We start from the raw sequence: 22,505 nt of genomic DNA, 5'->3' as shown, positions 1-22,505 counted from the left end.
TGCTACAGGGCAACATCCAACACACCAGATGTAGACATCGTTCTGACAACAGCAAAGCGCTGGAACTGGGTATCGACACTCCAGTGCTCAAGTTCTCAGGACAGACAGCTCAGGGCTCACCACAGCTGCCTGGAGTTCTTTGTGGCACAGATGTGTACAGCTGTCACAGAATCACTGAGGTTGGAAAAGACCTCTAAGCTCCTCCAGTCCAACTGCCAGCCCAACCCCACCGTGTCTGCTAAACCAGGTCTCTAAAGTACCACATCTACATGTTTTTGAACCCCTTCCCCAGCTCTGTTTCCCTTCTCGGGACACGCTCCAGCACCTCAATATTCTTCTTGTACTGCACCATCCTTTAGTTACACTTCAAACATCCCTTCCCAGTCCCTTGTTAACTCTGTAGAAACACTTCTGCGACTGCTAAATACTTGCAAATAACGGTTTTCAGCGATCTAAAAGCAGAGGGGAAAAAACCACCATCCCATAACCTGAAGTCCACTTACTCCTGCTGCTCACGTTCCTCACCGAGGTGAAATGCTTGGAGCAGGCTGAGTGAAATGATACGATCGACCCCAGAACTGCTCTAAGGTTGTATCCCTGCCTCGCAACCAAAACACTCCAGGCAAACCAAGCCAGGGAGCCTGGAAATCCCAAATAAACGAGGTTTTCCCATGGGAGACGTGGAAACAGGAACCTGAAGAACCACAGGAACCAAGTTCTGATAAAGCTTAAAAGTATCGTGTTGATGTTCGCTGCAAGAAGTGGAGACGTACCCGAAACTCCCAAGCAATCCTTAATCAGCGACAAGCACGTGGTGCTGCTGCTGAATCAATCATCTTGCAGGAGAACAGCCACCACCACAAACCCTACTTGTTTCCTAGTGGGTTTCTGGAGAGAACAATCCCGATTCAGAGCCTTTAATCAGTATTTATTCCACAACTGTCGCTACGTTGAGCGATTCACTTGTCACATTGGATGGTTCGCGGCAGAGCGCCCAGGAAAGGTACCCAGTTCAAGAGAAAACAGGCAGGCTACGCTGCTCAGAGAGATGAATAAAGGAATTGAGTTGATTTCAAATGCTTTTTCCCCCTTGAAAGGTTTGAAATATGGAAAACTGAATGACAGATACTAAAAAACAACGTTACATCTGGGGCCTTCCACACTTTCTGGTGAACAAGGACCACGCAGGGATTATCGTGAGGGAGTTTTCTATTAGAGAAAGGGCCGTGCTGAAGTTTTGCCGCTGTCGACAAGTCTATGGAATAAGGGAACAAAACAGCTTTATCAATCCAAACGAGCAGAAAGATGCTGTAAATGCAATGACTTGGTTCCAGAAGGCCCCTTGTGAACCTGAAAAGCAATTCTGTATTCAATTTGTTTCCAATAATAGAATAAAAGCTATTTTATTAGTCCAGGAGAGGCTTATCTATTTTAATGTACCGTGAACTTTACAGAAACTCTGCTTAGAAAACATGCTTGGTAGGCAAAACATGTCACCTACCCTAGAGCAGCCAGTCAATCACGGCAGGGAACAAAGAGCGTCTTTATTTCACCGGAGCGAAAGGGTTTCTGTGCAAGTTTTTGGAATCGCGTTGATCTGCTGCCTAAGCGGAGCGCAAGTAAATCAGGATGTTGACACAAGTGGAGCAACCTCCTGATGTTTCCAAGGACTGAACAAAGAATTGTAGTATTTAAAAAGCATTTGGGTACATTTTAGTCGTTTATACACCTTCCCAGTGGCTCCAAATGCCATTTCTGGAATTTTCCAACTCAAACAAGATCGTGTTCATTATGTAGAGATCACTTATTAGTTGGTAATTCTGTCCTAAGGGGTGAAAAGAGAATTCACTGAGCGAGCGTGGAGCCCACTTCCTCAGTTTCATAGAATGGTTTGGGTTGGAAGGGACCTCACAGCTCACCCAGTTCCACCCCCGGCCATGGATCAGGGGCTCCAAGCCCCATCCAGCCTGGCCTTCAACCCCTCCAGGGATGAGGCAGACACAGCTTCTCTGGGTAACCTGGGCCAGGGCCTCCCCGCCCTCATGGTGAAGAATTTCTTCTTGAAGTCCAATCTAAATCTTCCCCCTTCCAATTTAAAGCCATTTCCCCTCGTCCCATCCCTGCACTCCCCTATCAAGAGCCCCTCCTCAGCTTTCCTTTTTCAGCACTGGAAGCTGCTGTAAGGTTTCTCCAGAGCTTTCTCTTCTCTAGGCTGAACAACCTCAACCTTCTCAACCTGTCAGAAGCTGCTCCTGCCTGCAAAACACCAGGGAAAAGATGCCATTAGAATCACAGAATCACCCGGCTGGAAAAGACCTCAGAGATCGAGTCCAACCATACCCATCTGCCACCAAACCATGTCCTTAAGTCCCTCATCTACCCATCTTCTTATTAGACCTGCAGAGAGCAGAAGTGAAACAGCAGTGACTCCCAAACCCCTCTCCAAGTTGGAATAATAACGAATATGCAGAGGAAGTATTTACCAAGGTGATAGTAAAGCCTCACCTGCCAGCACACAGCACCTCTCACCTGGAAAAGCAGCTCCTTACACATTCAGAAAGCTTGGAGAGATCTTAAGCTACCTGTGATACCAAAGCAATGTTCTCCTTTAAACACACTTCATGAAAGCTCGCTCTGTTTTCTGCGTTACCGCTCAAGTTGTGTGGGGAGCAGCATACTAAACATTTTATTTTAATTCTTGTGTTCGCTAAATGATTGCTGCACCTCACAGGGCAACGGCTGCTTGGGAGCCAACGTCAGCGAGAGTCAACATCTTCATTCTGGTCATGTTTCCCCCATCAAATTCACCTCCCATTTGCCTCGTGGTGTGTTTTCAAGGCAAGAGGCCAGTGAAGGAGTGCGGTAAAATAGCAGCTTTCAGAAGAAGCAGAGATGCCTCCAGAGAACAGCACGTTCATCGCCAACTGCGATGACAGAGAAACCTGAGGTGACCAACAGCAGCCAGCCAGAGGTGGCCCACGCTGACATGAACCGAAAGAGATTCCTGCCACGTGAAATAGCATCAAATTGCTTTCAAGTTCGGTCTTTGTGAAGGGAATAAAGCATTAGAAATTAGTATGAGCTTTGAGAAAGAGTTTTCACACGTTCATTGATTTAAAGACCCACTATGGAACTGCAGAAGCAACATCGATACCGCAATGACTGAAAACTCATGGCAGAGGTTTAATTTCCACTCCCTACATCAGGCACCGCAGTCTAGAATTCCTTTTAAACAAACTTCATTGTAAACCTACAGAAAAGAATCCTATAGGGTTACTGTACGTTAGCTGAAAACAGCCTCGAACTGGTGCCTTGAAACCACTTGGATGAGAGAATTAAATAGTTTGGGGTTGTTTTTTTTTTTAAACCTCAAATTAGTTTATTAATAAAAATCACTGTGGAAAATCTCCTATTAAACTTGTAAAAAAAGCAGACAGAAGAATGTTCTGTCCATACAAACAAACGCAAGGCTGTTTGGTTTCTGGACAGACACCGTTAACCCTCGTCACCCTCATTAATTATGTTCTATCTTTAAACCTGAAGACAAGGCATCAGTGCTGCTCCCTTCAGAACAGATGGATAGGACACCCACGGGCAAATTCCCTTCTCCCACCAGGTGAAAAGGGAATAAATCGACCACAGCAGCATCTTTAGCTCCCAGGAGCTGCAAACCACGTCTCGCCCCGCAGCGAGTCATTGTCTGGTTGGGAGAAGAGGGGAAGGAGCCGTGACGGCCTTCGGAGGAGCAGGAAACGGAGCACGTTTGCAGATGCAAACACCACAAAACCCCTCTGCTGACCTGCCTGCTCACGCCTAGGCACCGCCGATTTAATTAATAACTAATAACTTCACTCCGGCATCAGCTGACGTTACAAACATCACATTGAAACCAGTAAAATAGCAGTTGCAGTCCTCTAAGTGCCGTTTCCAAGCCCTCCGGGAGGTACCTTCACCTACGTATTCCTAGGACCTCAACTAAGCTGATCTAGGAATGGTTGGACTCGATGATCCGGTGGGTCTCTTCCAACCTGGTTATTCTATGATTCTTGCCATTCCAGAACTGTCCGTGCGTCTGTTGTGAAGCTTCTTACAGTTCTCTGCAACTCTGGCAGGTGATCACCGTCCAAATAATTCAATCTGCTGGTTATTGCACAGCGAGGACATTACCAGTTCGCAGCAGAGCCGTTTTCCATCCCAACATGAGCCAGAGCAGCCTGAAAATACCTCAAACCCAACAATATGGGATTATTTAATACATGACAACAATTCCCTTGAGCATCTACAGGCGTCCTCTGCCTTGAAATCACAACCAGCATTGTCCTAGGCTTCCACACTAGACCGTGAATGCCAACTGAGCCTCGAGGTGGCCTGAAGCACCACCCAGGCACGTTCAATTGCCTCTAAATTTTAACTTGAGGAAGAAAGAAAATTCCTCTCTTTAGATCTTTCATCCATGGGTTTAGATCCTGAAGAATCCATTCAAACAAACAGGTTGTATTACAATAGTACTGCCAGCATTATTTAGAAAGACTATTAAATACACACACACACAGAGGGAACATTGCACTAAAGAAAAAAGGTAAATGATGTGCATTTAGTCTAAATTTCTCAACACATGCTTCCCAAAACTCCAGGTTTCCGTAAAATATGGCAGGAAGCGCTTATTTGCTTTTCCTATTCACACAAAATCAGGTCTATTGTTGGCTGAAACAAAGGTCTTTCAAGCCGCATCGCCCGTTCCCAGGCCACTTGACACCAGTTTATTAATATCATAAACACAAGGAGCACAAGTGGCAGGACTCCAGCCCCACTCCTGGGTTTTGTCTTAAATAACTTCAGAAAGGCGGGTGGAAAACCTCACAGGTTGTGGAACGACGACGTCTATTCACAACTAGGAAGAAGGAGTAAAAGGTCACAGCCTCTCCTGGAGCTGATTCTTTGCAGCCACCGCAACACTATACAACGAAAAAAGCTCAAGTCTGTCCTCCCAGTTTCCCCTCTCTCCAACCAGCAGAATTGTTCTGGTTTTAACCAAGCGTAATCAACAGCAAATCCAAGGTTTCAGCGTTTTTAAGCTCCATCTTCAAGCTACCGTGGGGTTTGGTTCATGGAACATCAAAGTTCAGCTGCTGAGAGCTCCCAGCCTGTGAGCTTAAAACTATTTTCAGGTGGGGAAAGGAAAAAGAAGGGTGGCTTCCTCACCAAGTTCTGCATTAATCCCTGAAACCTCCTCTTCACTCGAGGCCAGGAGTGTCAAAACCAGACATGAACAGTAGTTTGAGGCCTCTGGATCCCATCACCTCCAGAGGCCACGCACCCGACGTAAGCTGCTACCTAACTCTCCAGCAGAAAGGATGCTTTTGATGTGAAACATAAATAAAAAAAGAAGAGAAGCAGAGAAAACGCACCAGCTGAGCAACATCTGTGTTTAAAATCTAAATGCATTCTAATTTGTAAGTAATTCCATTGGAAAGCACTCCCTGCTAAATAAAAAGCTGTCAGATGTTGTAGATCTCTAGCCCAGATATGCTTGGGCCCTGATCATAGTATCCGTTATCCTGGAAAGGGAAACTGTTCCTGTTTAGATGCAAATAAAAAAAGCCCCAAACCTCAGCAGCTGTCTCAGAACTCTGGCAACCAACAAAGTTTGTAACAGCCCCGAACGGTCACAAAACCAAAACCTCCCCTAAAATATGGAAACCAAATGTGATCGTTGGTGCTGCAGCAATGAGATTCTACATAAAAACAGCTTCGTTTTTAATCCCAAGTGAAATCTCAGCGGAAAGTAAGCCCAGGAGACCGCAGAGTCTCTGGTTTGCTCAAAGGAGGATGCTGGCAGTGTCAGAGTTCTCTGCTTCCACAGTCTACGCTACAGAGGGAGCACTTTAATTATTACTGCAGGCAGCAATAACTTGACTCAATGACACAAGAAACAGCTTCCTCCCCTTGGAGTTTTCCTCTTTCAAACATCTGCTATCACAAGGATTGTGCCTTTCAACCATCCATTACCCTTTTAAACACTAAGCAGTGCCATACACAAGCCACATGAGTTTTATTTCCACCCTAGAAGCGCTGCTCAGCCACCAAAACCTGCGCGGAACCAGGCCTTCCCGGACAGAGGTGATGAAGGGTTAAGTTATATTTTGCATTGTGTTGAATTGAGTTGGGGAGTTGTAATTTTTGTCCTTTGCACAATGCATGCAGGTCTAATTACAGGGGAAGCAAATTATCTCGAGCAGGAGCTAACCTCGTGCCCACAGGGGCTTCATACAAGATCCCCTTGGGTGCCTGAATATTCTGTCACTATCGCTCACAGAACCGAGGGACTTGGGAGCAATAGGAGGCGAACTGAGACAAAAAAAGGCTTATGAGTGACAGATTGGATCATTTTGGCTCTATTCTCCAGCCACAGAGCTCTGGTACAGGACTAATTCCAATGCATTATCTGCCTGCAGAGCTTTACGGATAATTCACTGTAAGGTAAAGCCACAGCAAAACTACAGCCCTAATTTCCGAGGTAGCTCCATTTTAGCACCACTGAGAACAAAAACGCAGGTTTACCACTCTTCCAGAATAAACTCAGAGCAGAGCCACGCTGACATTTCAGACCTACGAAAACATTCCTGCTGACCTGCAGAGAAAGGATGTCCTACTAACCACAAGCAGCGATTTAGGGGAGCAGATCCACCTCAAGGCATCGCTCTCTGGAAAACCTGTATTCTTAGAGTTAAGACAGTACTACATACCCACCGGGCTCCTTCAGGGCTTATCCAAGCTTTTATTCCCTCTCCCTGCGATAAACATGTTCGCAAAGTATCTATTTTGCCAAACCTGGCTAATTAGTCCTTGTAGCAGAAGAGCTTTGCTGTATCGCACTTCCATTTTCTTAGGGAACTGTTCTCAATAGGCCTTGGAAGGACAAGAATGAACGATCTTGGGGGAAAAAAAAGCTCAGAAATACCATCTAGGCCTTGATGTCCTGCTGATAAACGCGTGTGTTTGATAAGCAGGGGCTGAGGAGATGCTGAGGAGCCCACCACTTACACCAAGAGCTTGCTAAAGGTATCATCGCGCTCTTTCATTCTCTTTAAAAGGAGATTTCTGCTGGTTTTGAAAAATATTTAGTAGTAGCAGGACGAGAGAAATGGGCCCTACGGAACAGGCAAAGCACCTAACTATTTACTCAACTCTTCTAATACACAAGATGTTTACAAGCAGCTCCTCAGGACTACAAAGTACCTTACTCCAGACAGCCTACACCAATTATAACCGAACAGAAATACACAAAAGTTGCCCCTGTATTACTGATTCAAGAGGCTGCTCACCCACACAGTGCTGAAAAACTACAAAATGAGCTGTGTATGAATTCACACAACCAAACAGCCAAGCAGTAAAATTACAGGGATGCTCTAATTTGGATGTCTGTTCATTGAATGAATAGGTCAATTCTATTTCAACTTGTATTTACTCGAACCATTACCCAGCGCCTGAAGTCGTTACCTAAAGGCTTTCATTTAATATAATGCACAATCTTCAATACTGAGAAAATACACCTGCTCCCAGTACTGAAAGGGGCTGCAGGAAAGCTGGGGAGGGACTTTTTACAAGGGACTGTGGTGATGGGACAAGGGAGAATGGCTTTAAATTGGAAGGGGGATTACTTAGATTAGACATTAGGAAGAAATTCTTCACGATAAGGGTGGGGAGGCCCAGGTTGCCCAGAGCAGGGGTGGCTGCCCCATCCCTGGAGGGGTTCAGGGCCAGGTTGGATGGGGCTTGGAGCCCCTGATCCAGTGGGAGGTGTCCCTGCCCCATTCCATAATTCTACTTTCATTTTTTTCATTTTTATTATCTCATTTCCCCCCTCTATGCCCAAGCCAGGTGATTCACGACGCCCTGAAACAAATCTGGACCAGTAACTACTTCCTCCTCAGTTCCTGTCCACGTCAGCTTAGAGAAACACTCCTCACATCGACCCCCGAGCACACACCAATAACATGAGCTCAATAATCTCCTCGGAAAACCACACTGTCGATCTTCGCAGGGGCTTGTTTGTGTTCCCAAGTAGTACAGAGCTATTTATGGAACGAGCTCTGCTGGAGTCACAGCCAGCATTTCAATGGGCTGGAGCACAGAGAGGCCAGCGGCTCATTTTCTGTTTGCAAATAACAATATATTTGGAAATAACATACTGTGCTATTGTTTTGCCTGTACAGAACAGAAGCCTTCAGGCAATGCCTTTCTTAATTTGTCACTGCGAACACTACAGGAGCACTGAGATATCCTGGTTTTCTCTTTTTTTTGCTGCAGCCATTCCAAAACAGACAGCAAAAATCAAAAATTAGCAGTAGGCCTTTAAAAGAACATCGGTTCGCTGATGTCTTTCACCATCAGCTACCAGAATTCTGTGCCTTGGTGCTGCTGTAGGTATAAAAAGCAACTCCTAGGACCTACTGTGCTGTTTCAGACTCTTCCCACACATTCTTGGAGCAAAGATTTTATTTCAGGTGCAAAAGCTAAGGCCAAAAATGGGAGGCTTTTAGTTTTCATGTGTAGAAGGCTTCAGACAACGCATAAAGTGCCTCCTCCTAAGGAAGTGGAAGCAAACATCGCTCTTACCGACCACAAGGGAGGGAGGGAGGCGGCACGGGCTGAGTTTCAGGCAGCGAGCCAGCGCACGGAGCCTGTGAAGGTCACAGGTACAACTGGAGTTCCCCGCAGAGATGAAGGCACAGCTCGCACTAGCAGGTGACCAGGGAATAAAACCTTCTCATTACTCCACTCGCTGTGGGCATTGACTCTTTCATCAGTTCATTTTAATACCGAACGCATTTTTGAGCAGCACTGTCTTCTCGCTGCTGGGCTGTATAATTGACGAGTTTACAGGCTTCAACTTCAACTGCTGTTTGTTCACATCGATTTTTAGAAGAGGCATCCTGGAATGTGAATCTCGATTCACTGGAAGTGTTTTCCATATGAAAGGCAGTTCTGAACAAGCACTAGAAGGCTGAGGGAGAGGCCGAGCCCACAATTCCACAGTTTCACATCATCCTAAAATTCGTTCACCTCTCCTCTCCTGCCCTGTTCTTGTAGCATCACCACCTATTCCACCACAAACGTTTAACACAGTTGGATAGATCAGTCCGGGAAGTTAACTCAGGATAAAATTAATCTGATGGCAACCAACCCAAGATGTTACTTTTCTTTCAGGTCCGTGTCCCAGAGCGATCGCTCCACAGCCAAGGCCACATCCGTGCCAGCTCAGGGCAGCTGAAGACATATAGGTCACAGCATCTGGGAATCATCTTCTAGGAGGAGGAAGGCCAGCTGAAATCACTGCTTTTATGAATCAAAGGATAGTCCCTGGAATACTTTTTGTATTTATAAAATCACAGAATCACCAGGTTGGAAAAGACCCACCGGATCATCGAGTCAAACCATTCCCATCAATCACTAACCCATGTCCCTCAGCACCTCGTCCACCCGGCCCTTAAACCCTTCCAGGGAAGGGGACTCAACCCCCTCCCTGGGCAGCCTCTGCCAGGGACCAATGACCCTTTCCATGAAATATTTTTTCCTAATGTCCAGCCTGACCCTCCCCTGGCAGACCTTGAGGCCATTCCCTCTCGTCCTGTCCCCTGTCCCTTGGGAGAAGAGCCCAGCTCCCTCCTCTCCACAACCTCCTCTCAGGGAGTTGCAGAGAGCAATGAGGTCTCCCCTCAGCCTCCTCTTCTCCAGGCTAAACACCCCCAGCTCTCTCATGAGAAAAGGAAAACACAGCTACTACCAGCATTTAATGCACAAAAACTATCTAGTAAACTCTTGTCCAAAGTCTGAAGTACCTTAACTGTTCCTGAATATCTGCAATTACCTTTCCCAACCTCTCAAAACCCGGCGCCCACTGTGTTTGGAGATCACATCATTCGCAGAGCATGAATTCAAGAACTGCAATCAAAAATGCAAAGAGCGATACTTGCACACAAAATGCAGTACCTCTGGGAAATCCATCTTTCTTAAAACACAACTCTTTCAAACCCTCTTTTTCCTGACCCTAAAATCTTCTTCTAAAATTAGATACTGGCACAACCGCCTGCGGGGTTTAACATGAGAGCTAAATGTGCTGGTTTTCTTAGCGGTGCCATCGCTTGCGGATCGCTACAGGGGAAACGCATTTTTACAAAGAACGGCTGACCAAATTAATAATTTCTCCTCCAGTGCTTAACAAAAGCATGACAAGTTAGAGGAGAAGAGCTTGCAGCCACTTCTCTTTCTGTAACAGAACCACAGTCACGCACAGAAGCCTCACACAATTATTTGCAGTAATATTATGAATTCACACTATTAACAGCCTACCTCGTTAGCCAGCGCCTTCATTATAAAGGCAAATTAACAACCCAGAGGCTCCTAAATGCAGAGAGGAACAAGGCAAGGCCATCACTGTGACACTACCTGCTGCCCAGAGTGACAGAATCACAGAATCATGGAACGGTTTGAGTTAGAAGGGACGTTAAAGCCTATCCAGTTCCAACCCTGTCATGGGTAGGGCCACCTCCCACTGCATCAGGTTGCTCAAAGCTCCCTCCAAGCTGGTCTTGAACACCTCCTGTGCCAGGACTTTTCATTCATTTCCATCATTTTCACTTCCATCACTTTTTTAGAAGGGTAAACCTCAGTTTCACTTAATTACTGAACACTGACTTAACACCACAAAACTTTTTGCTCCATACTAATGCTCCCATGGACGTTGTTACGGTACTGCAGACTGCAGAGTATTGAATTTATGAAATAAAGCTCTGGGAAATACCCTAAAGGCAGTTATAAAAGCATCTTACGCTGATGAAATTGCTTTGGAAGCACGGTGTTTCCTAAAGAGGAAGGAATAAGTGGCAGCCTTAATTTGGGACCATGGCTAATTGATGTTGTTACTGCAGGAGGTACCGCACAGAGCGGATTTCATCGTACGCACCCTTAAACAGCATCGAAACAAAGGCAGCTTAATTCTACAGCATTTAAATGCATGACGATACGTTAGTTTGGGTGAAGTCAAAACCCCAAACAAGGGATCAGTTTTTCAAATCATATTAAGAGCGATAAGACACGATAAGAGAAGATTATCGTCTGCCAGATTATCTTTTTAAAGCACTTTACAGTACAGCATCAGGCAGTAATCCATCGCCCAATTAAGTGGTGTTCTTTGCTACAACATCCTCCAGGAAACCAAACTGTACTGATGTGAACAGAGCTCTTTTCAATAACAGAGCTGGTAACAATGTTGAACGAACATAATTTCCACCTACTGCTTGTGTGGACACCGAAGGAGCAAACCCCCTTCCACCTGCACTGGCTTTGCTGCAAAAAACCAAAACGCAAACACAGGTCCATTTGTTTCCAACAGCAACAGAGACTTGGGGCTTGGGACTGGGTGGTCTTTAAGGTCCTTTCCAACCCAAATCGTTCTGTGATTCTGTATCTTGAACCAACTTCAGCCTCTATGTCTAAGGGAAGATGATACCCCACGGGGAGGATCCCCACCAGGCATCAGAGCATCACAGCAAAGCTCTCACTGTTTTATGTGGCCAGTGTTGTCGTTCAGTCTCTTAAGGATGAACAGCAAGGGTCTGAAGCCCTTTTAATCGGTCAATTTTAACATTTCTAGTAGCACAGCACTCAAACGACCAGCATCTTGTACTGACTGTACATAAAGTCCCACAGAAACCAACCTTTCCCAGTTCCTTGTGCCCCTCTGAGTCACTCAAACGCTCTCCACGCTGCGCTGGCACGTGCACACCCAGCGCATGGACAACCAGAGCAAGGCTCATTTCAGCTGACAAATAAACTCATCAAACCCACAATTTTCAGTATTTTTCAGCGGGATCAGCTTTCTAACAAGCTCACCATGTAGCACACGAACCCTTGTGCCAGCAAAGTGGGAAGGAGTGCCTCTCTAAGCAGAATCGCTGCCAAATGCGTAGCCATGGCCTAAATAGGCAAGTCAGAAGAAAACAGAAAGGAGGAAAAAACCAGGCAGATTGTACAGCGAGGAACACCCAGCTCTTAACTCTTCCTGCAGCTCTGCATCCACAAGGAGCTTTATTCTTCATTTTATTCCTCCCCAAACATGTTTTGTGAAGTTACAGCTTCCCGTGTCTGTGAGTTCGATGGCGGCATCGCTGTAACTCTGTATTTATGACAAAAAAAAACCAAACCCTTCTCCTTTCCCAACTGATTTTTAAATTAAGCAAAAAATTATTCCAAGAACACTAAAGCAGCAGAGAAGCAACGTAACACTGGTCAGGGTGACTGACAAGCTGAAGCGCGCCAGCTAGCAGCCCCATGTCAAGAGAGAGCACTGAATCACTTCTGGGAGCTGAACAGCCACTCACTATTTTCCTGTTTGGTAAATGCTCTTTGTTTTGGGGGATGTCACATTTTCAATGCAGGCTTTTGTCAATCCAGACCAGCAGCTCCTGGAACATAGTAGCCTGCTTCTCTCTCTCTAGATACAGGCAGTCATTCTGCAGAGGGCTGAAGATAAATGAGCTACAACAGAGCAGCAGGCTTAGGAACACACAACTGAGCCATCTTCTTTACCTACGGTGTATTTCAAACTGGCCCCTAAAACCAAACCCCTCTCTGCTCCTTGCTCCTTTGAAGTGATGTTACCTTATAAGCATACAGAACGTCACCACAGCCTTCAAAAACCCAAATTAAGCTCCCTCCCACAACTAAACATCATCTTCTTTCAGAATTATCATTGCGACCTCTCACGCCTTTGCTGCTTCTCACTGAGAATTTTCCCTTCCCTCACGTTCCATCGATTCCCCTTAAAAAAAGCCCATCAGTGACTTCTATTAGCCATTTTTTAAACTCTTCTGTGACTCCTGCCCACAAACACAGCGAGATGGAAGCCTTTCTTCCCAATATCCCTCCATCTGCCTATTAATCAGTTGCCGGAAGCCAACAGAACCGGGTGTTCCACCAGGAATAAGAGCCCAGCAGGACAGAGCTGACCAGCTTTCGAAAGGAGGCTCAGCAGCTCTAATCTACCACTAGAGATACGTTACTTGGTGAAGAGAAAGCTTTCTGCTAAGGCAAGAGAAGCCTGTGAACTCCAGATGGTGGCAAACTGCTTTTCACAGCAGTCCTCATTCCTGGCTTTGGTTTTCCTTACTCTGAGATAACTATTTTCGGGCATTGGAGACAAACGACCATCACTGCTCTGCAATTCGCAGGCTGCCGAAAATAAACATGAAACTACTCTTGAAAGATCGAACGTACCTAGAATCAAATACAGGGAGCATTCCTGACCAAGAGAAGAGTCAAATCTTAAATCTTGTTTACATCTCTGACCACACACGACTTCATCTGCTCCTTGTCTGCACAGACTCAAAGAGACTACAGCAACGTTTGGGCTAAAGACGAAGAAACCCAACCCAAGTCAAGCATCGGACTTCAAAATGAAGCGTCAGTGATCAGCACCCACAGCAGATATTCCAGTATTTCTTTCAGAGACAATTCAGACACGAAATGGTTAAACTGCTCGTCTAGGATGAGCCCTAATCACTCAGGGTTAAAGCCGAGGACTTAACTTGTTGGATCCCAGCCTTGGACCCAGACTATCAGACTTCTACGTATCTTTGGATTACACTTGAAAGGACATTTAGATACAGCAGCTTGGCTCTCCTTCTGCCAAGTAATTAAACAAATTTGACTTAATTTGTTCTGAAGTACAAACTCACCCCATTAAGCATCCAGTTTTCAGACAGTTTAAACTCACAATTCTTAGTTGTTTTCAACTGGGGTTGCCATTACGTCACATCTTGGAGAACATAACAGCTGAAGAGTAAAAACAAGCCCTGAAACAACGAAACTGCTGCAGAAAATGAAACTTCTACTAAAAAAAAAACCAGCGATCTCTGCTCCTGAACCTTTCTGGGCAGTCGATCTTACTTCTGCTGAAATAGAGATGGCACAAGGGGAAAACATCCAAATACTACAGATGATTGATAACCTGATCATTGAACTTATCAAGGATAACGGCTCTGTTCTCCACCAAGCCTTCTCTTCTCCAGGCTCAACAACCCCAACTCTCTCAGCCTGTCCTCGTACAGGAGGTGCTCCAAGCCTTGGATCATCTCCCTGGCCTCTGGATTCACTCCAACAGCTCCATGCTCTTATTTATTTCAGATATTCCAGAACTGGATGCAGGGCTCCAGGTGGAGTCTCCCAAGAGCTGAACAGAGGGACAGAATCCCCTCCCTCGCTCTGCTTTGGATGCAGGCCTGGCCACGGTTGTTTTCTGGGCTGCGAGCGTGCTTTGTCAGCTCATATCAAGCTTCTCATCCACCAGCACCCCAAGTCCTTCTCCTCAGGGCTGCTCTCAATCACATCATCCCCCATCCTGTATGGAAACCATCAACTTCCCTGACCCAGTTACCTTGAACCTGGCCTTGTAGAACCTCAAGAGGCTCACACCGCCTCACTTCTCCAGCCTGCCCAGCTTCCTCTGTGTGACGTCGCAGAACAGCAAACTTCTGCCATCAGTTAAAGTGAAGGATCCCAATTATAAAGGAGCCAAAACTCAGATTTCAAGTTATAACTTGATTTCCGTGCTTGGTGGATAAATTCCATACATACCAAGAGAAAAGAGGCCAGCTCCCTGCTCCTCTTTGCCCCAGCAGAACACCACAGGCAGACCCTGGAGATAAACACCCCGCTGCCTTCTTTCCTCAGTCTTAGTAACAGGGTTTCTCTTTCTTCCCTTTCCACGCTCGTTAGCTCCAAAGGGAAATGCCGCCACATGCATCTATCACACAGCGCTTGGAAAGCCAGAAAATTAAACTCTGCGTGTATCAGAGTTCACGTTTCAGCCATCAAAGCCGCCAAATATTGACTTTGTAATAGACAGCTGTTCCGGCCTAAGTGTCTGAAGAATTATAGGTTATACATAGCACGGGAGGGTTATGAGGTCAGATCTGACCTCAAATACACTGAAGATATGCACTAGAGCTCTTGGCGACCTTTGGAAAGCTGCTGCCTCTATTACCCTGTTAGAAACGTTATTCTCCACCGCCCCGTTTTACAGGCAACGTGTAGAGACCACTGGGTTCATGCTCTGATTAATCCAACTACGTGGACGCAGTTTCCTGGGTTAACACCTCTGTTATATTCGTTTAAGACAGGTTCCAATATAAATATCACAACAGAACAGGAAGAAAATAGAAAGTGAAATCTCCCATTCCTTTCAGGTTTGTCGTCTTCGCTTTGCTTCTACCGGAGTTTCAGCGTTTCACAAAAGTTAGTGTTTAAAAGCTGAGCTCTAAAGCTGTTCAACCCCACGCCCTGGGTGCCACCCAGCACAAATGAGTCCTGATTACAGCCCACGCTCGTTAGTGCAACCACAGCGGCGAAACAATCCCTGAAGGTTCAGACAGCGAGATTTTCTTTAGCTCTCACCACGGTGCCTGCGACAAGAAAGCAGAGAGGAGGGCAGGGAGGGAAGAAAGGTCTGCAGACCGCGCTGTGAGCCACTGCCAACTCGTCCTCGGGTGTCCCGAGGGGGCCAGGAGCAGGCAAAGCTGCTGTCCCAGCTTTTGCGAGAGCCACACAAGGCTCCGTTTCACTCAAGTGAACCTTAAAGCCAGAAATACAGCTAATAAAAGGAAAAAAATGGGCCCAGCTTGATACGTTAACCCTTCCAGCAGCATCCCAGGGAGATGGTACGAAGCGTAATGAATGCGAAGGAATGCAGGGAGGCTAAACTTGCACTTTGATTACGCAGCTGGCTTCCAACTATTTCCAGCATGAATTGCGGGAGCCGAACACATAGGAAGAGGAGAGAATTTCAGCTCAACAAATTCATTATAATCAAGTATAACACCATCCTCAGGACCTCTCTCCAAGATCATTTAAAGGCATTTAAACTTCAGGATGCCTTGCAGTACATCAAGGCCCTGGGGTTTGTAGCTACAGCTGACAATGAAATCAAACTCCTCTTTGGGTCACAGAACCGCAAGGCTAAACCTTCCGTAAAATCAAAAATGGACATTCTCATGATATTTTGGAAGTCGCCCTGACTGGCTTGGGGGAACTGAGGTGAGTTAATTCCCTTCCCAGGAAGGTTTCCCTGAACTCCACTCACAACTCCAGCGACACACGGCACAGCCGCTAACCTGTAAGGCTGGTAAATCATCCTTCATAAGGTGAGGTACAAGGCCCCAGGATAGCCAAGAGCACACTATTTCCTGACTTCTGCATCTCCAGATCCCTGTAAAAGCCACTCTGCCACACACAGAGAAAGTTCATTACCATTACACGCACGTCAACATGTTTATTTTAACGAAGCATTATTTGCAAGCACCTGACACAACCGCAGCTTCTTCAATATTTGTACTTCATTAAGGATTTAGTTTGGTATGTAATTAAAGCAAAGGTTACAGAATTTAAAGTCTGCCAGGGAAGGACTAATACTTCATTTAACGGTAGTTTTGAGTTCAAGCTTTAAAATAATCCTTCGTGAAGGATTTCAAGCTAAACTTCATAAAAACAGATACAGCTTTCTCATTTCCAGAAGCCAGTTTTCAGCTGGTAAATGACAGGAGTCTCTGACAGAGCATCGTTTGCCACACACTGCTGCTAATAAAAACAAGTCACTCACATCTACACTGATATTTTTGGCCTTTGGAAGTTAATTTGAACCGCACGTCAAATGGTAAAATGTTGGAAATCGTAGCGACTGCTTTTCTAAATACAACATCAATCTCACTTGTGAGCCGGAGCATTAAAGATACATAAAAAGGAAACAAAACCAGGAATTACACAAGCGAGAAGGTCAACTGCTTGCAGCAGAGTAAGTTTAACTCATGATCTTACAGTTTGCGTTGTGCAAAGGGGACTTTGTGGGCAGAGAAATTCAGAAGCCGGTGGGACTTGTCTCAGAAAAGACTGGAGCAGGAATTTTGCTCTCTAGTGCAGCACAGAGAAAGAAAAACTCCTCAAACCATCCCAAGTAAAAGAAAATAATGAGTGCCTCGAGTGCAGGCACTGCCAGAGGCAGCCAGCTTAGCACAAGATGGCATTTGTCACTACCAGCTTAAGTTTTAGGCAGTTCCCAGTACTAGTTCAAACACAAAACCCCTTTACTTAATAACTAGGCAAGCACCAATACTCAGATTTCTTCCTCTTCTGGTTGACAGAGGCTGGAAAGATTGGATGAATTACTTGATCTTTATCTAGCACTTAGATCTTCAAAGGGTACAGCCATTAATTAATTCTCACACCACCTCCCTGCGGAATGCAAGCAGCGCATTCCCCAGTTTGCAGATTAGGAAAAACCCACAAATCAACAGCCGAGCAAGAGGAAAAACTTAATCTTGGAAAACAACTCCAGAAAAATATTTAAGAAGCCTGAATTCAGCCCTTTAAAAGTGTGACTGGTACTCTCAAACCACAATTTAATCCTGAATCTGGGTATCTAAACACATCTAAACGTCTGTTTGCTTCGCTCAAGCTGCGTACAGCCACGCTGTGGTATTTGAGGGAGATACAAATGAAATCTGAGGGTTTAAGGAGGAGCCAGACAGAAAACACTTAGTGAGAAAACATTGCTCTTACCTTCGGCTACATCGTCATCCACAGCGCCTTTCACCTGAGAAAAACACCACTGAATGTCATTTCCTCCTCCAGCTCCTGCAAAACACAATCACAAAAGTGAGGCCCCTCTCGCAGCGACACAATAGTCAAGACTGAAGATCTGGGCGCCGCGCACGCCTACTTCCCCCCCAACACAATTCCAGGCCGCCCCTCCCCACCTTTTTCCTTTCTGGTATTGTTTGTGCCACGAAGAGTTTGCCAGCCCTGGATGCCCCGGTGGCCTGAAGCGGAGTAAGCAGGAGCAGCGATAGAAGCCCCCCTCCATCACCAAAACCTCAGCGGATTAAGGAACGCCGCTTGTGCTAACTTTAAAAACACGAGCATCTCCCTGCGCGCAAGCTTCCTCCTACTTCACAAGTCAGAACCCTCCACGCACGCACACATAAAACACCAGAGCTGTCAAAAAAAAAGCTATTTTTGGAAAATATCAATTTTTCGCTCGCCATAAACCAAGCGCGCTCTCCATTTCCTTCTCTCCTGACAACGCCGAGCTGAACCTACGGACTAAAAGCTAAAGAAAAGAACTTTTACCACAATTCCTCTCCGCAGCAGTAACGAAAGCAATAATGAGCCCTTAAAGAAAAGCAGCAAGTCCGAGCAGAAAAGCAAACAAAAGCGATGTGACACCAAGAAGTTTCTACTACCGTAGAAAACGGATCGAAGGGAAAACTTGAGGAACATTACTGCCTCGGCGGAAGGCAGTGATTCATTTGAACCCTGCCACCAAAACACACACACACACACAAAAAAATCACCACCCATTTCTTTTGCATTTCGTTGCTGAGCAAATCACGGCCCGGCTGAGCACATACAGGAAGGGACCAAAATGGGTTTGCCTCACTCTGCTTCTTGCTTTTTTTTTTTCTCTGAAAGCCTCTGTCAAAATGGAACTTTTCTTCTGCACAACTCAAACTGGCTGAGCAACAGATGGCATTTACACGTTAATCCAGAGGTCGGAGATTGCTTTGGGGATACTAAAGAATACAGGAGGGACTTTTCTCCCTCTTCTATACTAAATTAAGGGTGGAAAAAAAAACCCAATAAATCAAAGACATGGGAATGGGAAGCCCCAAAATAATCTTTCCAAAAAAGACCAAGTGGCTCAACGTTAAGGGAAGAGCTGGAATACGATCAGACTCCAGGCTGCATTTTCCACTCGACTCCTTTTCTGAAGGGTTACAGCCACGCCAGCCACACAACCTGACACGGGGGAGGGAACTACAAGCACCCATCTATGCAAGAGACGGCAAAATGTTTTTTGTTGCTATATCTCTACCATTCCCCAAACCCCATTTCTTTCCAATTATTCCCCTAAACCCCATCCTGGCCATTCCCTTTCCTCTCTCCAGCCTCTTCATTTGTCATTTAGCTGCTTGCCACCACGCAACTATTTAAAGGGTCTGTAAGAAAAATTGCTGCTGTTTCTAATTAAGGCTAAAATTCCATTTTTCATACACTTTAAATGAACCAAGTTGGTGCTTTTCCACCCCTCAGAATATAATAAAGAGAGAAGGGTGGAGCACAAGCGCAGAGGGAAGACGCTCCAGCCCAGGTTGCCCAGAGCAGTGGTGGCTGCCCCATTCCTGGGGGTGTTCAAGGCCAGGCTGGATGGGGTTTGGAGCTCCTGATCCAGTGGGAGGTGTCACGGGGCGGGACTGGATGGGCTTTGAGGTCTCTTCCAACCCAAATGGTTCCATGACCCTACGATCCCTAACACGGCCTCTCCTGCTCCAAACGCACAGCACTGAAAAGAGAATTAATTTGCAGAAGAGGGAGATGAATAGATTTCCAAATTAAAAAATTGCAAGGGCAAGTAAGAAGGAAGAGAAACCTTCTGCGTCCACACCTCTAGTCTACCCAGAGCACCTTAGGATGCAAAATGGGGAGCAAGCACAGGAAGGAATGGGAAAGAAAACACGGAAAGACCTGTATTATTGAATTGTATTGTGATCCCACCTCTAGTTTCATTTAGAAGCTGCACCCTGAGCCACTGCCTTCCGACACACGCACCCTCTGACCGCTCTCCCTGCCCACAGCATCCCTCCCCGCTCCCCAAACTCCACCCGGGGAAGCAAAACAGGATACAAGCCCGTTCGCCCATTCAAATCCCCGCAGGGAGGGGACATTAAAAAGGCAAAAGACCCACCCTGCTTGCCAGTTGAACTCCAGAGCGTTTCCCCCATGGAAAACCTTCCACCTGGCTCCCTCCGTGCTCCCCCCTGCGCAGGGAGGGACTCGGGGAAGGGTTTGGGTGGGAAGGGACCTCAAAATCCATCCAGTTCCACCCTGACACCTCCCAGTGGATCAGGGGCTCTAAGCCCCATCCAACCCGGCCTTGAACCCCTCCAGGGATGGGGAGAAGAGAGGGAAAGGGGAGAACGAGAAGGGAAGGAGAGTGGGGGGAGGGAGGGAGGGAAGGGAAGGAGGAGGGAGGGAGGGAAGGGAAGGAGGAGGGAGGGAGGGAAGGGAAGGAGGAGGGAGGGAGGGAAGGGAAGGAGGAGGGAGGGAGGGAAGGGAAGGAGGAGGGAGGGAGGGAAGGGAAGGAGGAGGGAGGGAGGGAAGGGAAGTAATGGGAAGGGGAGAAGGCAGAAAAGGAAGGGAGGAAAGCAGCAATTCCCAGAAGAGGGGATGGAAAAGAAGGGAGAAGAGGGAAGGGGAGGGAAGAGAAGGCAGGGAGGGAAGGAAGGAGAACAAGAACCCCCAGAAGAGGGGAAATGAGAGGAAAAAAGGATGAAGGGAGGGAAGAGGAGAGTGGGAGAATGCAGGGAGGGGAGAGGGAAAGAGGAAAAAAAAGGAGAGTAGGAGGGAGAGAAGGAAGGGAAGAAGGGAGGGAAGGAAGGGAGGAAAGCAGAAATTCCCAGAAGGGGGTAAGGAAGGGAAAAAGGAAGGAAGAGAAGAGAAAGGAAAAAAAAGGGAAGAAGAGGGGAGGGAGGAGAGAAGAGAGGAAGGAAGGGGAAAAGGCAGGGAAGGAAGGGAGGAGAGAAGAAACCCCCAGAAGGGGGGGAAGGAAGAGAAAAAGGCATGAAGGGGGGAAGGAAGAGAAAAAGGCATGAAGGGGGGGAAGGAAGAGAAAAAGGCATGAAGGGGGGAAGGGGAGAGAGGATGAAGGAGGGGAAGAGAAGCAGCGAGGGAGGGAAGGGAGGAAAAGGAAGGGGAGAAGGCGTGGGGGGGAGAAGAAGGCAGGGAGGGGGGGAGAAGAAGAAGGCGGGGAGGGGGGGAGAAGAAGAAGGCAGGGAGAGGGGGAGAAGAAGAAGGCGGGGAGGGGAGAAGAAGGAGGGGGGGGAGAAGAAGAAGGGGGGGGGAGAAGAAGAAGGGGGGGGGAGAAGAAGGCAGGGAGGGGGCGAGGGAGGGAGGCCAAGGGAGGGCAGGAAAGCAGGAACCCCCGGGAGGGGGGGAGGGAAGAGAAGAAGGGGAGCAGGCAGGGAGGCTCGGGCCGGGGCCGCGGGGCAGGCGGGGCCGGGGGCGGCGCCGCGGCGGCCGCTGTTTTTTCCCCCCCTCACTCTGCCATGTTTCGCGGGCGATGGCGGGCGCGGCGGGTCGGGCGGTGCTGGCGGCGCTCGGCGGGGCCGGCGGGGCGGGCGGGGGGCGGTGCTGGGGGGCGGATGGCGGCGGATGGAGCCGGGGGTGGCGGCGGGGCCGGGCCGGGGCCGCTGCTGCTGCCGCTGCTCCCGCCCCCCCCCCAACCCCCCCGCCCCTTTCCTCCTTCTCCTCCTCCTCCTCCTCCTCCTCCTCCTCCTCCTCCTTCTTCCAAAATGGCGCCCGGCGCCGTGACGTCACCCCGCGGCGTGGCCCTCGCGCCCACCCGTAGTGGGGATGGGGGGTAATGGCGGCGGGGGGGGGGCGCCGGCCATTAGGGTGGAGGGCGGGCATGGAGGAGGGGGATGCTGCGCGTTCGCCCTCGGGTTTGCTCCGCTAAGGGCTCGGCGGCACCTCAAGCGTTCGGTTCTGGAATCCCCAGCATCAGGAGGAGATGGGAGTGTTGGAGCAGGTGCAGAGGAGGCCGCGGGGAAGGTGTGAGGACAGTTGGAGTTGAGCCTGGAGAAGAGAAGGCTGCGGGGAGACCTTAGAGCAGCTTCCAAGGTTGAAAAGGGGCCCCAGGAAAGCTGGGGAGGGGCTCTGGATCACGGAGGGCAGGGGTAAGATGAGGGAGAACAGCTTTAAGCTGAAAGAGGGGAGATTGAGGTGAGATCTTAGGCAGAAATGTTTTGCTGTGAGGGTGGGAGGCCCTGGTGGCTGCCCCACCCCTGGAGGGGTTCAAGGCCAGGTTGGATGGAGTTTGGAGGCCCTGATCCAGTGGGAGGTGTGGAACTGGATGGGCTGGGAGGTCTCTTCCAACCCAAACCATTGGGGTGGCCCCTACAACAGGAGCTCGGCAGGCTTGCTTTTGGCTTTGCTCCATCTCCTCCTTCCTTCCTTCCTCCTTTCCCCTCCGTTTCCCCCTCTGCCCCCTTCCCTCCGTTTCCCCCTTCCCTTCGGTCCCTCTCTCCTTTTCCCCTTCCCCACAGGTGGCTTTGCTTTCCCTTTCCTCCCCTCCCTCCCCTCCTTCTCCTGCCATTCCCCCCTTTAGCATTTCCTCACCCTGGCTCCATCACTGATGCACATTTTCCCACCCTCTTGGATGCTTTCCCTGGAGGCTGCAGGCCTGCTCCGGGTTTCGCTCATCACTATTCCCTGCACGCGCCCGGCCGTGCCACTGAGCCATTTTTAGCCCCCATCCACCTTTTACACTGACAGCGGGATCCACGCAGAAAGGCTTCCAGCCGAGCCCGGCTTGGCACGGCTCCTGCTGGCTCAGGCAGGGTGGAGGCTCCCTTTCAGCTCCCTGGGCCCCAGCTGAAGTCTCAGCTCTACGT

General features: G+C 48.0%; 1 protein-coding gene across 3 annotated transcripts in view; it reads right to left on the bottom strand.

Moving 5' to 3' along the window:
• PPP2R2A (protein phosphatase 2 regulatory subunit Balpha) overlaps positions 1–21,225 on the bottom strand; it is a 32,553-nt gene extending 11,328 nt beyond the window's left edge. Inside the window, exons 1-2 of one of the 3 annotated variants that reach the window (XM_069877617.1) lie at positions 21,158–21,225; positions 17,614–17,692 (exon numbers count right to left, since the gene is read on the bottom strand). In XM_069877617.1, coding sequence (XP_069733718.1) covers positions 17,614–17,692; positions 21,158–21,160 — 82 coding nt within the window. In that variant the 5' untranslated portion in view covers positions 21,161–21,225. Of the gene's footprint in view, positions 1–17,613; positions 17,693–18,296; positions 18,349–19,798; positions 19,851–21,157 lie in introns of those variants that run through there. The other 2 variants (XM_069877616.1, XM_069877614.1) reach the window with 2 other exon arrangements.
• Between the last annotated feature and the right edge of the window lie 1,280 nt (positions 21,226–22,505).

The sequence above is a fragment of the Phaenicophaeus curvirostris genome, chromosome 27 (assembly GCF_032191515.1).
Source record: "Phaenicophaeus curvirostris isolate KB17595 chromosome 27, BPBGC_Pcur_1.0, whole genome shotgun sequence".
In the NCBI taxonomy this organism is placed as follows: Eukaryota; Metazoa; Chordata; class Aves; order Cuculiformes; family Cuculidae; genus Phaenicophaeus; species Phaenicophaeus curvirostris.
Note: the sequence above shows the minus strand (reverse complement) of the source record. Positions and strands in the feature narration are given on the sequence as shown.